This window comes from Anomaloglossus baeobatrachus, chromosome 2 (genome assembly GCF_048569485.1).
Source record: "Anomaloglossus baeobatrachus isolate aAnoBae1 chromosome 2, aAnoBae1.hap1, whole genome shotgun sequence".
Taxonomy (NCBI): domain Eukaryota; kingdom Metazoa; phylum Chordata; class Amphibia; order Anura; family Aromobatidae; genus Anomaloglossus; species Anomaloglossus baeobatrachus.
In genome coordinates this window covers 125,356,364-125,374,854 of record NC_134354.1, presented here as the reverse complement: position 1 = coordinate 125,374,854, position 18,491 = coordinate 125,356,364, and the positions used below count along the sequence as shown (strand labels likewise).

At 40.5% G+C, this 18,491-nt stretch overlaps 1 protein-coding gene across 2 annotated transcripts in view; it reads right to left on the bottom strand.

Annotated features, from left to right (window-relative positions):
* The window catches only part of CUX1 (cut like homeobox 1), a 544,050-nt gene that overhangs the window by 89,499 nt on the left and 436,060 nt on the right, over nucleotides 1–18,491 (bottom strand). The window contains exons 23-24 of one of the 2 annotated variants that reach the window (XM_075335308.1): nucleotides 16,969–17,233; nucleotides 10,690–14,286 (exon numbers count right to left, since the gene is read on the bottom strand). The exons of the other annotated variant lie outside the window; for it this stretch is intronic. Of the exons in view, the coding sequence (XP_075191423.1) occupies nucleotides 13,605–14,286; nucleotides 16,969–17,233 (947 nt within the window). The 3' untranslated portion in view covers nucleotides 10,690–13,604. Of the gene's footprint in view, nucleotides 1–10,689; nucleotides 14,287–16,968; nucleotides 17,234–18,491 lie in introns of those variants that run through there. 2 annotated transcript variants of the gene reach the window in all.

Sequence of the window (18,491 nt, the reverse complement as noted above, 5' to 3'; positions counted from 1 at the left end):
CACGTGAGAGTACATCCGAAGCCGTACCGGTTTCCCGAAGCCCGCCGAGAAGTGATCTCAAAAGAGGTGAAGAGGATGCTAAGCCTCGGCGTGAATGAGGAATCAAGAAGTGGCTGGTCTAGTCCTATCGTCCTTGTGCCAAAGCCGGATGGAGAATGACGATTTTGCAATGACTACCGCAAGTTAAATGAAGTCTCAAAATTTGACGCTTATCCGATACCTCGAGTCGATGAAAGGCTTGGGCCAGCCAGGTATATTACCACCCTTGACCTGACAAAATGGTACTGGCAAATACCCCAGTCTCAAGCGACCAAGGAGAAGATAGCTTTTTCTACACCTGACGGATGTTTCCAGTACACCAGGATGCCGTTTGGGTTGCAGGGAGCCCCAGCCACCTTACAGAGGGCCAGAAGTATGCCGCAGCTTTTCTGGATGATATTGTGATCTTCACCCCAGATTGGAGGAGTCCTCTACAGAGGGTCCAGAAGGTGCTGGATGCATTGAGGAAGGCGGTGTTTACCATAAACCCGAAGAAGTGTGCCATAGGGAAGGAGGAGGCCAGGTACCTGGGCTATGTTGTCGGTAGGGGCCTAATCAAGCCACAAGTGAATAAAGTGGAGGCGATCCAGAATTGGCCACGACCACTCTAAAAAGCAGGTTAGGGCATTTCTGGGAATCGTCGGATACTACCGCCGGTTTGTACCGAAGTTTGCTGTGAGGGCCGCTCCGCTGACTAATCTCCTCAGGGCTGTGAAGTCATCGGTGGCCAAGTGGACCTCTGAGGCGGAGGTGGCGTTCCAGGACTTGAAGTCTGCTCTGTGTCGGCAGCCAGTCCTGGTGGCACCTGACTTTACAAAGGAGTTTGTGCTTCAGACTGATGCTTCGGAGGTCGGGTTGGGAGCTGTGCTGTCGCAGGAAATAAATGGCGAGGAACATCCAGTGCTTTACCTAAGTAGGAAACTCTCCTCTTGTGAGAAAAACTATGCCATTGTGGAAAAGGAATGCCTGGCCATTAGGTGGGCAGTGGACTCTCTAAAATACTACCTGCTAGGCCGTAAATTCAGGCTAGTGTCTGATCATGCGCCACTGACATGGTTGAGGTGGTTTTTCGCCCTTCAAGACTTTGTCTTCCATATAGAGCACCGGCCGGGGAAGTTACATGGGAATGCAGATGCCCTGTCGCGGCTCCCCTGTTTAGTGGTTGATGGTGCCCATGCCCCCGGCTTTGGGCAGAGGGGGGGGAATATGTGATCACTGGTGATGTACACGCGGGGAGATATGTGTCGCTGCGACTGCTGCAATCAGTGATGTGAACCCGGATGTGATACTCCAGCACATTAGGTGCTGAGAGGGCTAATTTGCATTACCTGGGCCGGGTTTGTTGTGGACAGCTAAAGAGATGGGTGGGATGGCTGTTCACCATATCTCCACCTCGGGGTGTGGTCCCAGAAGTAAAAGCCGGGCCTCTGGACACACTCAGTGTGCTCTGTAACTTCCTGTGCTGAAGGAAGTAGTTCTGTTTTTTTGTAAATGGATTGTGGCTGCTGATAATAAACCAGGTGAAAATCGACACGTGAGGTGTTCCTGCATCCATCTCCTACTGCTGAGGGAGTGGCTCTACCACAGACGGCAGAGCAATTGTATTAATGATCTTTTTTTTTTTTTTTTTTATTGGCACTCGTTAAAGTTGTTGTCCGGTCACAACATAATATTGACCTATCCAGGCACCCTCACTGATCAGCTTTTATTTGCTCTGGCAGTGGCTGGTTGTAAACACTTTGAACAGAGCTATAAAGTCACAGCCTAATTCAATGTGTAGTGGCCGCCGCTGGATTGGAGCTGTTCTACTGTACATAGCAGCAGCTGCTACACATTGAACTAAGCTGTACTTTGTCAACTACTGGACAACTCCAGCTAAATCATTCCAATAGTGGACAACCTGTTTAACTAAAAATGAAAATGACATTGTCACACAGAAGGTGAAGTGTTAAATGTGTTCTTTATTCTGCCATGATGGGACGTTTCGATCTCTTCAGGTCTTGCTTGAAAAAGACCTGAAGAGATCGAAACGTTGCATCATGGCCGAGTAAAGAACATTTGACGTTTCACCTGCTGTGTGACGCTGTCATTTTCATTTGTGGCTACATCTGAGCGGTCTCCTTGGATGTTGGACGTCTCTGTGTGGGCTAATTGCCCTTGCATTTAGTCCTGCGGGAGGAGTGCTGCGGACAGTCTCTGTACCTGAAACCTTTTAACTAATTCTGAACATTTTCGTGGCATTTTTACTGAATTTGTTATTTAAACTGTAACATGCCATCCTCATCACATCCAGCATAGGCCTCAGAAATGTTACCATCTTTCATAGTGTACATATTGTATAGAAGCATTTATAGCATAAGAAAGCATCTTAATCTAAATTTACTATATACTGAACACAGATGAAACAATAACTTATTACATTGGCTATTGATGCCTATTATCGTATGACATAGGCGCCTGCTTTATCTGCGTGTGTACTCTTAATGATAGAGAAATAAGACCGGTCAATGCAATCTACAAGTCAAGAGCTGCAATATATAAAATTTGGACTGTAGCATCGAATTGATTAGTTTGTAATAATCTGCAGCATTTCTTTGAAACAATTTTCACCACTTAATCCGCATACACAATTAATCCACATACATAATTTTGAACATAATTCATCACTTTTTTCCAGATATATGCTAATAAAATGTAACAGTATAAAATAAATACATGGTATGAATATTTATGCTCCGTTGTAAATGTTTGCTGTTTTGACCACATAAAAAGAACGACAAAACCACCATTGACTGTGTTTGTATAAAAGATATTTACTTCAATTATCACACCTAGGGTGCTAGTGAATAATAATAATAATAATACATTGTGTGAGATTCATACAGTGATATTGCTTCTCCATATCATATAGGGACCGTTGTACAGTGCTGAGAACAAACATTATTATGGCTACCCAAACAAAGACAGAACAATGCCTGCTGACGGGACCTCTATTCCCACTGTCGCCAGCCATAAAGAACTTGTACTATATGTTTGAACAAATACCAATAAAGAAAAAGCTACAAAAAAGGAGTCACAGCAACACAACATGGGCTTCTCAAAGCTACGTGTACAAAAATTACACTTTTTTGGTCAGTTGGGTCTCTCGTGAGGATTTTTTTTTTCAGTTTTTTCTTTTTTTTTTACATTTTTAAACTTGTGATTGTGAATAACAAACAAGCTCTAAAACATCTAAGACTTAATGCGGTACAGAAAAATAATTAAAAAAAATATTTAAAAAAAAAAAACAAACAAAAAACAGAATACTGCTAAAAATGTCAGACACCATAATACACCGGGGGGAAAACTGAGCTTATTCAAATGTTCTCAAGAAATAAGGATAAAATAAAAAGACAAGTACATCACTTCTGAGTTCATCTTGTGCTGTGTTAGTAGTCAGGGCATTTTTTTTTTCAGCTGCACCCATCTTCATGGCAAGTAGTTATTGCACAAATATAAAGAGTTAGGTTTAGAGTAACATAAACAAGGGATATGAAGAAATGTGTTTTTCCCTCCTTTGTTAAAGGTGATATCAGCCCGTACGTCTATCCAAATGCAACTGCATTTGTAAAAGACACATTGCAGAAAAATTTGAAATGCGGAGAAAAATATATAAAAAAAAAACACTAAAAAAAAAAATTGTGTATATATATATATATATATATATATATATATATCTATCATATAGTACTTCAGGCTGTATGGTCAGGAGGTAATAACCAAAATTTAGTGTGACAATACGAAAATATATAGTGGCAATTTTGTATTATAGGAGTTTCAGTCCAAAAAACTCATAATGGAAGTGGAATAATCTGAAATTGCAGAGGTCTAGGTGACAGATACATGTGGTAACCAGTTACCGACACAGAGTAGAGCAGCCATTTCTTCGGTGTAACCGTTATTCTTGGTCAGCAGTCATGTCACTATGGGATGGCCTCCGTGACCGCAGTGGGCATTCGCTTCTCTGTCCGGTCACTGGCTTCTAGTAACGGATAGGCGACTTGCTCGAGAATATTGGTTAAAGCCCTACAATGGCGGCTTCCACCAGTAGTTACTGAAAGGAACTCAAGTCAGGCCGCCAAAAAAGCTTAATCTACAGTGATGGTCTGGTCAATCTCAGTAGATACTTTCTGTAACAATGTAGCAGGGTTAACGCCTTACAAAACTAAAAAAAATTAAATATTAATGGAATTTAGAAACCAAAAAAAGAGAAAATGAACAATATTTCTTTGTGAAATATTAGGAGCATTTGGAAGTCCAGAAAGAAAGTGCTATTTACCAATCCGTACGCCTCAGTATAGCAGAAGATCTCGGTTGTCTTATCTACAGAACAGGTCTCTAGAATAATACACAGCCGGTATATTCCAGTGGTTTGCATTACAACCAGTCCTAAATCTACTTAAACTTTATGGTACAAGGAAATCCAACACTTTTAACCATAATTTTTGTTTACTATTTGATCAGGCTCGTAGAGGCACTAGGCAAGGAAAAAAAAATTGAAAAACTCTTGAAATCAAGCAGGTTATTGGGTCAATGATCAAATCACACAGAAGGTTTTTAGCCCTAAAAATAGGTAATGTGTCACCCACTGAAAACAGTGAAGTTTAACTGTAACAGGTAGCCAAGTAATATTATTTTACTGACCTATAACCCATTGTTTCATGGTAAGTGATCCAGAAAGACAGAATATGTGTTTTATTATTTTTATTCCAGCATCCCATGCATTAAGGCACACTATTACTTCCAATGGTACAGAAGGTAGCACTGACAATTAACAAGATGATGCCAACTAGAGTCTTCCTTTTGGGTACATTAATGGGAAGGTAAGCATCAATGGTTGACTGGGCTGGCAGGGCTTTTATACAGAAAACATCCTCACTTTTGGTCTATCATAGCACCAGCATTTACTTTACAAAATGTCTTTCTTTATAATGTAAGCTTAATAGATTTTCCTATATACCTTTGCTTCCTCAATAGTCGGATCTCTGTTTGGACTCATTTAATAGGAACCTTAATTCGTATTCTTGCTTCATTATAGCATTTCTCGTTACAGTAGTTATCAGAGGTCTATCCTATAATAAGCTGTGCACCTGTTCACCCGTCACACAACCACATTTTCGTCCTCTCAGAACAAAAAAATTAATATAATTTAAGAGATTGTCCACTACTTTTACACTGATGGCCTATCCTTAGGATAGGTCATCAATGTTTGATCGGCCGGGGTCTGACACCCTGCACCACCGCAGATCAGCTGAACTTGGTCCCGGCCAGAAATGCTCAATCCTGGCGCTGCGCTGTTTTCTGATAGCACCCGCAGCCGGGAACTGCACATCCTCCTCCCATTCTGAACAGTAGGCGGTGGATGTGCAGTACCCGGCTGCGGGCGCTGTCAGAAGATGGAGCAGCATCGGAACTGAGCATTTCCGGCTGTCTGCTCAACTGATCTAACCTAAGGACAGGCCATCAATGTAAAAGTAGTGGACAACCCATTTAAGTTTTCTATCAAGTAACTTCAAGCAGAGATCTTGAAAACTGGGAAAAATTGACACAAAGTATATTGAAAAACGATATAAAACTTTTCATGATGAAATGGAAATAAAACTCAACTATGGACAATTTATTCGAACTGGGAGTGTTTCGAATGCAAAAAAACAAATCACTTGGTCAGAAAGCCCTCTTAATAACCATTTGTTTTTAACCTTGAGCTAATTAAACTGTATCCGGAGTCACGGGTACTTTTTGGAAGTTGACTGACTGCATAGACAACAATTTTCAAAAATAGTGGATTAATATAGTAGCCTGGTCACACATTGAAAATGCTCCGAGCTACTTTAAGACCCTTCAAATGGTCATCACACAGTTAATTAACTGTACGTGGACTATGGATTACCTGACAAACATGGAAGATCTCCTTGTATAATGTACAGTAGTGTAGTATTAAGTATATTCCTATACATTATTGCTCAGTGTTGCTGTAATACAGTAGTTTATTGAGTGGCACACAGATGTGTATACTGGTCACTGGAATAGATTATACAGTACAGTAAATGTGGAATATTCTGTGATTTTGGTTTATCTACCAGTTTAGGATTAGTTTGCATAGAAGACCACCATTTCAATTGATTGCTTCAGGTCTCTTAGGCTACACTTACATACTCATGTGAATTTTACCATCGGTGAGAAACGGACTGTTTTTTCTTAGGTGATATGAGTGTTGTGCTGTCAGGATTCTCCGATACTGGTGGACGCGTGACCGCAAGTATGCGATTTGCGAACATGCAGTCACATACTGACTAGATGTGTGCTGCCTTGCTCAATAGAAGTGACGCCGGATAAGTCGAGTCGGAATGTCCCCTGAAGAATGCAAATCACATATTTGTGGTAACATTAACACCTGCTTCCAAAGATGGAGGATCCTGAATGTGCGCGCTGTGCACACTGTAAAGATTCATAGGTCTGCAGTCACATAGAGCGACTCCAAGGCTGGACAACCTGTTTAATTATAGCTGCTTACAGATAACAGACAAGTCATAATAAATTATGCATGCGTTCATGGAGGAGAGGCTGGTTAGGATTTAGTTACATAGCGTTTCCACGTCGTGAGGATGTGCCGTGGTTTTTGCTCATGTCAGAGATCTGCACAGCATAGAAGAACATGATTTTCTTAGAATTTTCTATGGTTCCTCAACAACCATGACAATTCATGCTTTTGTTGCCCTGCAATTCTCGACCATAACTTTACCTTCTGAATACAGTCTTAGACCTACTTCACAAGTGCATGTAAAACACGTACGCATCACATGGTCCGTATTTCCCATTCGTGGTAGAGTATTTAGTCATCCGTATGTGCATATGTCTTTTTCTGGTATGGCTAAAGAAAAATTACAAAGCTTCTCCTATACTTTCAATGTTAAACACATACACTACATGGATAGCACACGGATGTCATCTATTTCATGTACATGTTTTTCACGGACCCATAGATTTGTATTGACCCTTGTTATCAGTGCTGCTGGGAAACAAAAAATGGACTTGTCTCCATGTGGTTCACAGGGACACATGGTCTGTGTGAAAACATGGGCATGTGAGCAACCTCATAGGTTATGATGGGTATGTTTGCAATCTGTAAAAAAAATAGATGCCACACGTACTGGAAACATGAACATGTGAAGGAGGAATTAGAGGGTTACCCACGTATAACAATCCCTTTCTATTTTTATCATTAGTGTTACAGGGGGATAGAGCATTTACAAAACTCGTCCTGTGGAAGCTACATGTAACTGAAGGAAAGGAGAGCCCAGCATCTGCATCAGCTACTTATTAGGAGACCAAACTAACAAAGGATTTGCCCACAACTATTGCAAATTAAATAAGTAGGCTTCTTCTGTAAATGCCTCTGGTTCTTTGAAGGTGATTGAGAAAGAACTGGTGTAGCATGTGTAGGGGAAGGATGAGAGAATAAGAATCTCCCTATGGTGCAACAGTCTTAGGTGTCTTTTTAAATTCAGTTGTGCTAATTTTTTTTTTACTTTTGGTGTTTTCATGCCAGTTAAGGCCAGCTCCGACAAATGAGTAAAGTGGAGACAGAGGCTTCAGGGGTGTGCAACATCAAATTCTATTCAAATGATTTTTTATTAGGTTTTGTAGTTAACAAATCGAGTTGCAGCATGCTTTATACTACAAAACGCACTCTTACTTACCATAACTGGAGTAAGATTTGTGGCAAGGTCAAGCCACTGTTTCGATACGCCTTATTTATTAAGAGGCATGAATCTCTTAAAGTGAACCTGTGAGGGACAACATTCACCCAGAACCACAAGCAGTTCTGGGTACATATTGCTAATCCCTGACTAACCATCCCTGTATACGCTAGCATACATAAAGAGATCTTTTGAAAAATTATTTCTAAAGATCTTTAATGATATGCTAATGAGGCCAGAGAAAAGTCGCAAGGGTGTTATTTCCTGTACTCATTCTGCCCTCTTAGCACATTTGGAAGTCCTGGCACATCCTGTCATGCGCACTAGACCTCTCTGGAGCTGGGATGCGTACACCCGGCTTCATACCGCGCATGACCGGAAGTGCCGGGACTTCTGATGATGTGGTAACAACAGACACAGGTACATGCGTCACCGCGGATGATGCTGCATTGAATAGTATGTTAGCACGCCCCTGATGGTGTGCCAATATGCTAAGACGGCTGAATGACCGCAGGAACTAACACCCTTGCGACTAGTCCCTGGCCACATTAGCATATCATAAGAGATCTTTAGAAATACTTTTTCAAAAAATCTCCTTATGTATGCTACTAGATACAGGTAACTGCACTGTTACTATGTCTTGTGTATAAATATGTGACTCTTCAGATTTTGTGTTATACTCGGCCTCATGAAGAGACCCGAGTAGTCTGGAAAACTTGCCATTTATTACCATCTGTTCAGTTAGCCATTAAAGGGTATCAACCACTGAGGACTCTCAGTTCTTTTAAACTTTTTTTTACTACATACAGTGACAGTTATTCAGGGATTAGCAATATTGTGGTTCTGGGTGCATATTGCACCTGACAGGTTCACTTTAATGAATCAGGCGCTTCATCAAAATTGTCATTAGCATCATCTGTCTGGATGAATTGGGGCCTGTATGTACCGTATTCCAAAATGATGAAAAATGTCCGTTCCCGACCAGTCACAAAATGTGGTGACATGAGCAAGGGCTCTAAAGTTATGAAATTTTTAAAACCACTAACATAATAACTAAAAAAAATGAAATATATAAATTTGGAATCACCGTAATCATAATCACCAGGCCATTTTTATCACACAGCAAAGACTGTAAAAACGAACCCCCCTCCAGAACAAATTGAAGAAATAGGGATTTTTACACCATTTCACGCAACTTAACATTTTTCCCATTCTCTGAAAAATTGTATGGTAAAATGATTAGCATTAATCAAAACTATAACTCATCCTGAAAAAACCAAGCCCTCATATGGTTTTATATACAGAAAAGATGACTCTTGGATAAGGGGGAGGGAAAAAAAATGCAAAAAAGGAAAAAAAGTGGCTGTGTTTTTAAGGTGTTAGGGCAGTGTTTCTCAACTCCAGTCCTCAAGACCCACCAACAGATCATGTTTTCAGGTTTTCCTCAGTCAGGTTTTCAGGATTTCCTTAATGTTCCACAGGTGATGGAATTATTCTCTGTCTAACATTGAGGAAAACCTGAAAACATGATCTGTTGGTGGGTCTTGAGAACTGGAGTTGAGAAACACTGTGTTAGGGGATTCTGTCTTGGTTGTCCATAGCAGCCAATCACAGCAGAGCTTTAATTTTTGTAGAGCACAATAAAAACTGAAAGCTGTGCTGTGATTGGTTGCTATGATCAACAAAAGCATAATTCTTCATGACGTTTAGATGTCTCCAGTCTGTGGCTATTCAGTTGCAGGGAACCTACTAGGCTGGAAGTTATAGCCTTGCTACATTTGGCGGATATTTTCATAACCTAGCCAATGTACATTGCCAAATTGATTGTGCCCAAAAGCACAAAAAATACACCATGACCCAACAAAAAATAGTGTGCAAGGACAAATGCATATAAATATCTATCACATTTTATTAGCAAAAAGCTTAAAAATCCGTACTTGTTTAAAAACATATGGAAGCGAAAGGAAAACAATTGGGTGAACCAAAGTCAGTATGGGAAAAAGGAGACTCGGTGATGTTCTTAAAAAGAGGAAAAAAGGACACCAACATTTATCAGTCCCAATAAACACTGAAAGCTATAGTAAGAATAAAAAAAATAATAATTAGAAGACAGAGATACCCCTAACATATTAATACAGAATACTACCAAGAAAAATGTGAAAATATAGGAAACAAATATCTCTATATGTATAAATACAATAAAAGTTTTAAAAAAACTGTTCAGTTTCACAAAAAAGAAGTACACCCACCAGACCCAATGCGCGTTTCACACATAGCTGAGTCAGGGGTCTCATGCGTGGAACTATTTTTGTGGAACAGGCAGTGGTCTTTTTATATTTGTAATGTATTTGTTCTTGGTAGTATTGTAGAGTAATATGTTCAGGATATCTCTGCGGCTTCTAATACAATTAATGTTTTGTTAATACTATAATTCATACTATAATTCTACTTTTTCCCCATATGGACTTCTGGTTCACCCATAAGCTTTCTTTATGTACAGATATGTTTTTAACAAGCATGACTTTTTAATCTTTTGCTAATAAAATTTGATATTTGTATTATATACTTAGAAGTACTTTGTTAAAGGGAATCAGTCAGCAGGTTTTTCCTATGCAAGGTGAAGCCAGCATGCTGCAGGGGTTAAAAGGGTTGTCCAATACTTTTACATTGATGGCCTATCCTTAGGATAGGTCATCACTGTCTGATTGGCCGGGGTCTGACACCAGCACCCCTGCCCATCAGCTGTTCTTAGTCCCGGCGGCAGCAGGTAGCCGGAAATGCTCAGATCTGGAGCTGCTCCATCTTCTGATAGTGGCTGCGGATGGGTACTGCACATCCACCTCCTATTTATTAGAATGGGAGGTGGATGTGCAGTACCAGGCCGCTATCAGATGACTGAGCAGCTCCGGGACTGAGCATTTATGGCTGCCTGCCGCTGGGTCCGGGTACAGCTAATTAGCAGGGGTGCGGGGTGTCGGACCCAGGACAACCAAACAATGATGACTTATCCTTAGGATAGGCGGTCATCAATGTAAAAGAAGTGGACAACCTCTTTAACACAGAAAATTCTGGGATGCCTGTCTTGCCAAGGTCTGATCTGTTGTTTATTTGCTATGCTTGTTTAAGCAGCAGGGCCCTTATCATTGGTGGGACTACAATGTCACGGCCAGGGCAGTCCGGCTCGCCCCCTGCTGTGATGGACACCTCACTATCAATTTACAATCTCTATTGAGAGTTTGGTGTGGGCTCTCAGCTCTGCTACATGACTAAATCTAAAAATTCTGATTGTGTCAGATCGGCTGAAGCCAGTAATTTAAGTGTTACATCGTTGGATTCAGCATCTCTTTGCCTACATCAAGCTTCTCTCAGATTAGGTAGGAAAAACCTCCTGACAGATTCCCTTTAAATGGGTATAAGATGGTGTGGACATCTTGGTGCAAGAAATAAATTTAATTAGTTAATCTACTACAAATATGAATTTTAAAAAGTTTTAAAGTAGAAAAAACAAAATAAATGCCCTTATTAAAAGATGAAAAATACAGTAACCTGCCTAACAAATTATCATCAATAGTTTAAACTACAAATTTTGTAACAACCTGCTGATGACAAAAGCATCAATATTTATTTTTTTCTTGCCTCTTATGCCTCTAAGAGCCTGTTTTCCTTATTTGTAATTTTGTATTGTTCGTCGAGAATTTAATTAATCTTAACCTGAAGTGCTACTGCATCTTACCAATGCCTGTAAGGAGCATTTCATTCATTTTACGACACTCTTGTATAACAAAATGTGGTTCTACACATTAAAATGTTTCTACTAAAATAATACAAGCTCATTGAGGTTTAGCATAGGGAGTACGCTTTTATAACAACACTCCCATCCCCTATAAGATAAAGGGATTAAAATAATAATAAAAAAAATAAAGATAAAATATTATTAAAACATAAGTAACAAATGCACCAAATAACTTCATCAAAAGATGCTGACCTAAGACACAATGTTTCAATGATACACGATAAGATCAAAAGGAAAAAAAAAAAAATCTTTAAATCAATAATATACAGTATGACAACTACATCTTGTAAATTATACCCAATACTGCCGGCAGTCTATCCCTCTAAAGAATATTTGCCCCCGTTTTCATCCCTTCCTAACAATCAGATAATAAAATACAGCACCTATAAATAAGCAAAAAAAATATATATATACTGAAATCATCTATTGTTAGTTTTTTAAGATATGGCGAGAAACGAGCCTAGTTCAGCAAATCTTGTCGAAGAAGCCGTAGCGGATAAACCAGCTTATTGAAAAAGGTGGCAGTAATGCACTCTATGTGTGCACAAGTACATAAGAAAATACACAGACTTATAAAATTGCATACACGGGTATTCCCACACGTCTCTGTTCTCTCTCACACACATATTGACAGCAAGAAGGAACAGGATACAAATTGGAATGGGTGTCGTACTTTCAACGAGAACAGACAGTCGCGGAAGAAGATTGCTTGGAGCCACAATTGCCGTTCCGTCGAATGGTTATTTTGGTTCTAGATTTGTCTATTTACATTGTACTATGTCAGAGTAAAGAGGTTGCTTCGTTCATTTTTTGTTTTATTTTTTTCTACATTTTTTTTTTTTATTATATTTTATTTTTTTATACATAAAAAGTTCATTATTAGTTTTGCATTTTAAATGCCTCTTTTCTCTGCATCCTGCTGGCAGCATATTTGGTAACAGTTAAACATATAGAACAAAGGTGGCCTTGAAAAGAAAAACAATAAAATATATCTATATATATATATATGATATATATGTGTCGGTATGAAGGAAATACTGTGAGGATGTATTAACAGTACAGGTCTGCCATTCCAACTTGTACCCTTTTACCCTCCCAAAAGATGAGGTCTGATCAGCGTGCTCTGTGGTTAGAGGTTAAAAAGCAGATTAGAAAATACCTAAATTCAGATTTTTTTGTTTTTGTCCTGATTTGGCCTAAAATGGAGTGTAATAAACAAATCCTGGTCTGGAAAAGACCAGAATCGGTTAAAGCTATGAAACAATGTGCACTGGATATCTAGTTTCACTACCAAGAAAACACTACATCAGCTACCACAAATTAAAATAGTTTCCTGATGTGACTTTAGTTAGAAAATAAGTGGATTGGTGTATTTTTTTTTTTTTTATTATTTCAAAGTTCTGAGCAGGTTATTTATTTTTTTTTTTCCTTTTTTTTTCTTTTTTAAACTTCTTGAAAATAGGTTTCCAAACTAGTGTGTTTAGAGTCAGATGACTGTGCAATCTCTTTGTGGCAACTGAAACACCTACTAAAAAGGAAAACCAAAATAATAAAAAAAAAAAAAGGACAACCATTTTTTTTTTCCTGAAAAAAATCTCCTCCTTTTCCTGGTATAAGAAGATCATAGTGTATTATCGCTCTGCGGCCATTACATGGCAGATAAAAAGCCCCCATTTATTTTGTGGGTTCAATATTTTTTTTCGCTTTTTTTTTGTACTTTTTTTTTTTTTAAGCCCACACTTAAAAGGTGGGCACAAGGCAAAGCTGTAAGAGTTATTCCAGAAAGTGTGAAAATCACTTGGGTAATAGTAAAAACACTTCAGGGTACAAAAAGCTTGACTACATATTTCAGTTTTCGTCCTCGAAAACACAACATAAAATTGGGCTTAATGCTCCTTTTGTATTCTATATGCACCTTGGCCTATGGCGTTTTTGCCCTGTGGCCTGCAGGGCGGTAAGTGCGCAATACGATATAACCAGTGAAAGGTCCAGTTTAAAATCCCCAGTTTGCTGGAACCAGGGTTAATTTAATTTCAAAACTCCCATTCGATGGGTTCTTCTCGACTAGCGGCCTTCTCTAAGCGGTGAATTATGCTGTTCAAGTTTGCGGCTTTCTTTTTCCTCAAGGAGTTGTCCCGTGTGTTTTTGGAACTTGCTGTCTCAGAAAAGTTGAATAAGCTCTGGATAGAGCTTCCTTTCTGTGAACTTGTACTTGGCACACTGGGTAGTTTCTCGGAATCTTCATTAGACTTGTTGAAACCCTCCTTTGTGGGGACCAAGCTTGAGGCAGCTGAGGTAGAGGCATGCTTTTCAGTAGCAGATTTCGGTGCCATCTCTGAACTCTCTCCAGAACACCGAGATCCAGGAAGGGAAGTCCGACTCTGCTTTCTCCGACCTTCCTCAACCTTTTCAACTGGGCTGTCTACTTCTGACCGACTGTTGTCTGATTTCTCAGTAGGTTTAGCGTCTTCACCCTCTTCAAAAGCTGAATCAGTCTGCCCGCCCTGAGACTTTATGTTGTCACTGAAGTCATCGCCTTCAAGGACACTCTGTTTCCCATCAGTTGTGCTTTCCATATCTACTCCATCACAGCTATCTCCCTCCGAACTGTGGGCTGCTCTGCTGCTTGTAGCTGATGGAGAATCACTAGAACCAATTTGTCCATGACCACCTGCTTGAATTTCTTCAATGAACAGTTCTCTACGGATGCGAGACCTGAGGGGAGAAGGGACATCAGTTATTAAAAAAGATTTATGATTAGGTTTCATTCCATCCAAAAAAAATAAAAACATAAAACACATACAGTAACATTTTTAAGGAAGTTCACAGAGTTCCCTAATGAGATTAACATAATCATACTTTTACACTGGATGAAAATGAGCATCAATATATAATACTCATTGGTACCACTGTCTCAGACCTCCCAGCCAGTCAAAACAGTTATCTTGCTTTGCACTGATGAGTGACAAACAACTCAAAACATGTGTCTGCAAATGCGATTTTTGGTTTGGCGTCTTATCCCAAATCATGTGGTAAAGCCCTTTAAAGAATCAATACCAAATTTTAGGATTGCTACATCCAATAGGTGGCGCTAGAGTTACTGACCTCTCTCTGAAGAAGCTATTTTCAAATGTACGAGAAAGGAAATCAGATGATACTTGCTTACTTTACTTTGCGTGATGCAATGAAAGTTTTAAAACAGTTTGTATGAAAACTTTTACATTTTTGTTGGCAGCCCATTATCTGGTCACATGCTTGGATGCATAGCTGACTAATAATGATTACAGGTCACTGTAAAAGATTTGGATGAGGACTACAGAGTAAAAAACAAAGCAGATATTGAAAGGGAGAGAGAGGGGGAGAGAGAGTGAGAGAGGGATGGAGGGAGAGAGAGAGAGAGGGATGGAGGGAGGGGGAGAGAGTGAGTGAGAGAGGGAGTGAGTGAGGGAGAGAGAGAGGGAGGGGAAGGGAGAGAGAGAGAGAGGGAGGAAGGGTGTGTGAGGGATGGAGGGAGGGAGGGAGGAAGGGGGAGAGAGGGAGGAAGGGAGAGAGAGGGAGAGAGAGAGAGGAAGGGAGAGAGATGAGGTTAGAGAGAAAGGAAGCGAGAGAAGGAGAGTGAGAGAGGGAGAGTCTTGCTAACTTCGCCTACATTTACTGAGTGACAGTTTTCACTGTATACCCTAGAATCAGGAGCGTTGTTAAGCAACTTTTGTAGGCGGGTAAGCAGGACCCTCACTGTCTCCCCTGGGAGTCGTTTAAAGAACTACCCCAATTTTTGCTCAGAAATCATCCTCCAAATTGAATAAACCTCTATATATCATTGAGCTCAACTCTTCTCCTTCAATCGTGTCTTGCTCTTATATTGGGCAGCATAAAAGTACCTGTAGAAGAAGGCGTCATGTAAGGATTTTAAGGATTATAAAATCTTAGAAGTCATGCCCCTACCAGGCAGGATGATGGGGGATCCATGTATCCTATTGCTGCTCTGAACTATAATAAAGTAGGGGTAGATGTACGGTGTTTCTGCTGTCCATGTGTATGACTGTCTGTACAGGAGTCTTCGGCAAGTAAAACCATCTATTCATGGTAGCATTTGGGAGCATGTGACCCTAAGGCTTCCAACCAGTTTGGTGGCATGAGTCAGACCCCTAACCTATGGAGAAGCCATCAATATAGATGGCTGAACGACCTCTTCAATTACCTACTTAATAAGAAAAAGTATTACAGCACTTGTGTCTCATGGATAAAGATACCCAGCACATGATATAACGCACAAACAATTTGGGATATATCTTCTAATTCCTGGAAGTAGTAATATTGATTCATGTAGCACTATCATCTGTTACACAATCCATTAACAGTAGGATATAACCATTTTCATGCTGATTCAGAGGGCTAACTCTGAGGGGCAGCAGACAGGGCAATAACCAGGAGGGGGGAGGGGGGGGGCGGTCTTTTTCATACATTGTTCCTAAGGCTAAGAACCCTGTCATTTATGGGGGCTACTAAATGGTGATAGTATATGTGTGGCATATGGCAGTATTAGCTTAACACTAGATAATTGGGATTGAGGTTCTTACTTTGCTTGCTGCCCATGACCCCATTTTCTGTAAAACTATTGAAATATCTTAAAGGGAACCTGTCATCAGATTTTTCCCATATGAGCTGCAGCCAATAACAGTGAGCACTTATATACAGCTTTCTGGAATACTGTATATAAGAGCCCAAGCCGCTCTATAGAACGTAAAAAACACCTTTATTATACTCATGAAAGGGGTGGTTCAGTCTGATGGGTGTTGATTGTCTCGGTCAAGCGCCTCCTCCATCTCATGCGATCGCCGTCGTCCTTCCCAGTCCCATGTGTATGATGTGCCATTCACAAAGAGGTCTCCATTGCACTCCGGCGCATGCGCACTTTGATCTGTCCTGTTGAGGGCACAGCAAAGTACTGCAATGCACAGGCACGAAAAAAAGGTCAAAGACCGCCCAAGCATGCCAACTACAGTACTTTGATCTGTTTTCAGCCGGACAGAGAGAAGTGCGCATGCCCAGGAACTCTATGAAGGCCTTTCAGTGAATGCCACACGGGGCTGGGCAAGAGGACGGTGACTGCACAAGATGGAGGAGGTGCCGAATGGAGAGCAGCGACATCCATCAGATTGGACTGACCCGTAGGGGAGTATTATAAAGGTGTTTTTTACATTCTACAGAGCAGCCTGGGCTCTTATATACAGTATTCCAGAATGCTGTATATAAGAGATCAATGGTGGTAGCCGCAGCTCATAAGGGAAAAACCTGGTAACAGGTTCCCTTTAAAATCATGGCAATATATTTCATGTGTTGCAATCATATGATACAATTGAGATATGAAATACAAATAAAACCACTGGCATTTACCTGTAATTATGAAACCAGTTAATAACGGTACTGGTTTTCAGGTTCAGTTGTGTTGCAAGCTCTTCAATGGTTTTGGGGGAAGGATATGGCTTTTGCTGGTAAGCCCGCTTCAAAGCTTCTTTCTCCTCAGGAGCCAATACTACCCGTGGCTTCTTCAGCTGGTGCTGTGGCTGGGGGCTGGATCCCTGGCTATAATCTATGCCTGTAGGCGGTGGCTCACAGGGCTGGCTGTCACTCACAGAGCTGTGCCTTCTCTTCATGTAAGCTGGAAAATAAGAAAACACTTCATAGGTTAAAACATAATAAAAACCGGTCAGCTCTGGCCTTACCAATATGTAATATGTTACAGAATATGGACAAAATTCACAATTTGGCTTTATATTATTAGCTGAGGAAAGAAAAACAGAACCCCAAAAGGGACCTGTTGGCTCTATTGACGTGTCTATTTTCCGAAATATTTTAATTTCCCACTAAATGCCAGTACTTTTTTTTTTTAAGAATGCCACACATAAATTAATAACTGGGCGTTAGCCTTTCCCTTGTTAATGGAGTGTCCCGACATGATCGGAGTCCAGATTAATTGGATAGTGAGGCATTGGTACTACCAAGCAAACCAAAAATACATCTACACCACTAGATATAAGACTGGAGTGCTAAACTACATCATAAACTCAGTGATCACCCAAATATTTTTAACAATTACGATTTTTTTTTTTCTTTATTGTTTTATTACAACAAGTTGTCCATGAGGAGCACCTCTTAGCAGTTGGCAACCAGGAGGCCAGGTTTCCTGATGCATACTTTAGTTTGTTAAAGGGAACCAATCACCAGGATTTTTGTATATACCCTAAAGCCAGTGCTGTACTAGCACTATCAGGCTGATTCTATACATACCTGTAGATGTATAGTTTTTGAAATCCAAGAAAGTAAAGGTTAAAAAATCATCAGCTTCTTGAGTGACAGCAGCTGAGGAGCAGATAATATCTGGGGGGTATTCATAGTTATCCCCTCCCCCTGTTAGAATTAGCCTAAGTATTATACAATTGATTTACTTTGGTTTGCAGGACCTGTGTGAGGTCATACCCATGTGACCAGAAGGGGCAGGTCCTCAGCCAACAAAACAGATATTAGGAAGTAACATTTTTCTGTTGGCTGAGGCCCCGCCCCTTCTGGTCACATGGGTATTGAAGGGGGAGCAGTGTGATGGTCGGCCTTGCTTCCCCTGACTTCTGTATAGGTGAATGAGCTGGTGTGAGTCGTTACCACCGAGATTGTGCCCATCTGTCTGTGCTGGAATCCTCATCTTAGATGGGGTGGAGGCGGCACTGACCACACGACAGTCTTAATAAAAGTAACGGGAACTTTTGTTATTCGGGCACGTTCAGTATCCGTACTTCTGGTCCCTAGAACCGTGCTGTGTCCTTCATCCTTGGGGAAAAATTCTGCTAACTTGCCCTGGGCACCTTCCTCCAGCAGCTAAGTCCTGTATACTTTATCTTCCCCCGGTATCCATTCCTCTGTGG